The sequence below is a fragment of the Amphibalanus amphitrite genome, unplaced genomic scaffold (genome assembly GCF_019059575.1).
Source record: "Amphibalanus amphitrite isolate SeventyFive unplaced genomic scaffold, NRLGWU_Aamphi_draft 002150F_arrow, whole genome shotgun sequence".
In the NCBI taxonomy this organism is placed as follows: Eukaryota; Metazoa; Arthropoda; class Thecostraca; order Balanomorpha; family Balanidae; genus Amphibalanus; species Amphibalanus amphitrite.
Window position 1 is genome coordinate 20,985 of NW_024883643.1, and position 1,613 is coordinate 22,597.

At 60.1% G+C, this 1,613-nt stretch overlaps 1 protein-coding gene across 1 annotated transcript; it reads right to left on the minus strand.

Annotated features, from left to right (window-relative positions):
* Window positions 1–455: 455 nt before the first annotated feature.
* LOC122376465 (dopamine D2-like receptor) lies at window positions 456–891 on the minus strand (the record flags this gene model as incomplete). The annotated part of the gene is made up of 1 exon (XM_043356338.1): window positions 456–891. A coding segment is annotated over exon 1 (369 nt), but the record flags the coding sequence as incomplete, so codon positions are not given.
* Window positions 892–1,613: the final 722 nt, after the last annotated feature.

Genomic DNA, 1,613 nt, shown 5'->3' on the forward strand with positions numbered 1-1,613 from the left:
GATATCAAGCCTCGGTGTGCCAGTGGAATTAGTGTGTAGTCAGACGTTGCCGTGGATGAAGCTATGGAGCTCTATGGGCGCAGTAAAGTAGCCATACAAAATGAGAGATGAGCCCACTCAGTGCAGAGTATGTACGCCAGACAGCACCAGCCGGCAGTGGTCACCGATAGATGCACCACAGTCACGAATGGAAGGTGAAGGTCAGCCCAGGGACGGAAGGAGTGAAACTCGCACTCCCTCCCCGTTCGTGAAAACTCCAGTAGCCTCTGGCCAGCACGGCGAGGCCGCCTACCTTCCGTAGCTCGTAAGAAAAAAAAACTCTGCGCCCTTCAGTGGGCACTGGTCTCTGACCCCGGCGGCATCATCCACCGCTCGCGGCCCGGGAGGACTCTGTGTTCCCCAGTGACCTCTGACCCCGACCCCAGGGGACCGCTCGCGGCTCGAGCGGTACTCACCTGGACGTAGACGGCGAACGGCATGACGGCCGCTGACACGAGCAGGTCGGCCACGGCCAGGCTGACGATGAAGTAGTTGGTGGCCGACTGTAACGAGCGTTCGCGCCACACGGCCAGAATAACCAGCACGTTACCGAACACACTGAGCAGTGGGATCAGCACCAGCAGCAGGAACCAGTACTGGCGCGCCGGCGGGTCCGTCTCGGCACAGTCCGTGCCGTTGGTGGGCGCGCAGCTGGCGTTCAGGCCGGTGGAGTTGTCCAGCTCGGGCAGCGGCTCGGTGAGCTCGCCGGCGGCTGACAGCGCGTCCAGCAGCAGCGCGGCGCCCCGCTCGACCGTGGTGTTGGAGTGCAGCGCCAGCCACGGCATGGCGACTGCGGAGGGCCGTCCGTCCGACTCGGGGGCAGAGCGCCGGCGGCAGCGGCTGGCCCGGACCGGCTCCGCACCCGCACTGGCCTTCGATCACGGCCGCCTCAGGCGTCAGCCGGCGGCGGCGCTGGCAGCGCGCGCGGTCTGCTCCGCCCGGCGCCGGCTGCAGAGGGGACGGAGGGCGGCCTATCGCACCGACTGGCCGGCCAGCCTCTCCGGCCTCTGCGGCCCCGGGCGAGAACAGGGCGACCGGTCAGCGATGGGAGCGGCCCGGATGAGCGGCGAACTAGCAGCACCATCAGAGGAACTACCTCACATTGTCGGAGAACAGGCGCGCCACACGCCGCTCACCTCAGGGACTGCTGCAGTATCATTGCACTGGGAGTCCCGGCCAGACAGACAATGGGCGAAGGTCAATGTCGCCATTTGTCTTGTTCCAATTTTCCGTAAGAAAACAGGGAGATTGACCGCAAGAAACAGGAATGTGTCACTGGTGGTGCCTACCAATGAGGCATAGCTAATCTTTGCAAATACATGATAAAGTGCAAACACAAGCTCAGCCGCCTTGTTCGGCCGCAATTCATCAACTAGCTTTCTGCCTCATACAGAAGAAAGGCAGCTATGAATTACCTCATAGCCATCTCTTTCTGAATATGGATGACACAAGTGTGTACCTAAATCGTTGTACTTTTAGGTTTATTGACTTGAAAACATGTTTGAAAAGAAGGAAAGATAGAATAATATATCTTGTCTACCCCTATCGTATATCTGCTTGAAATATGAGGCAGT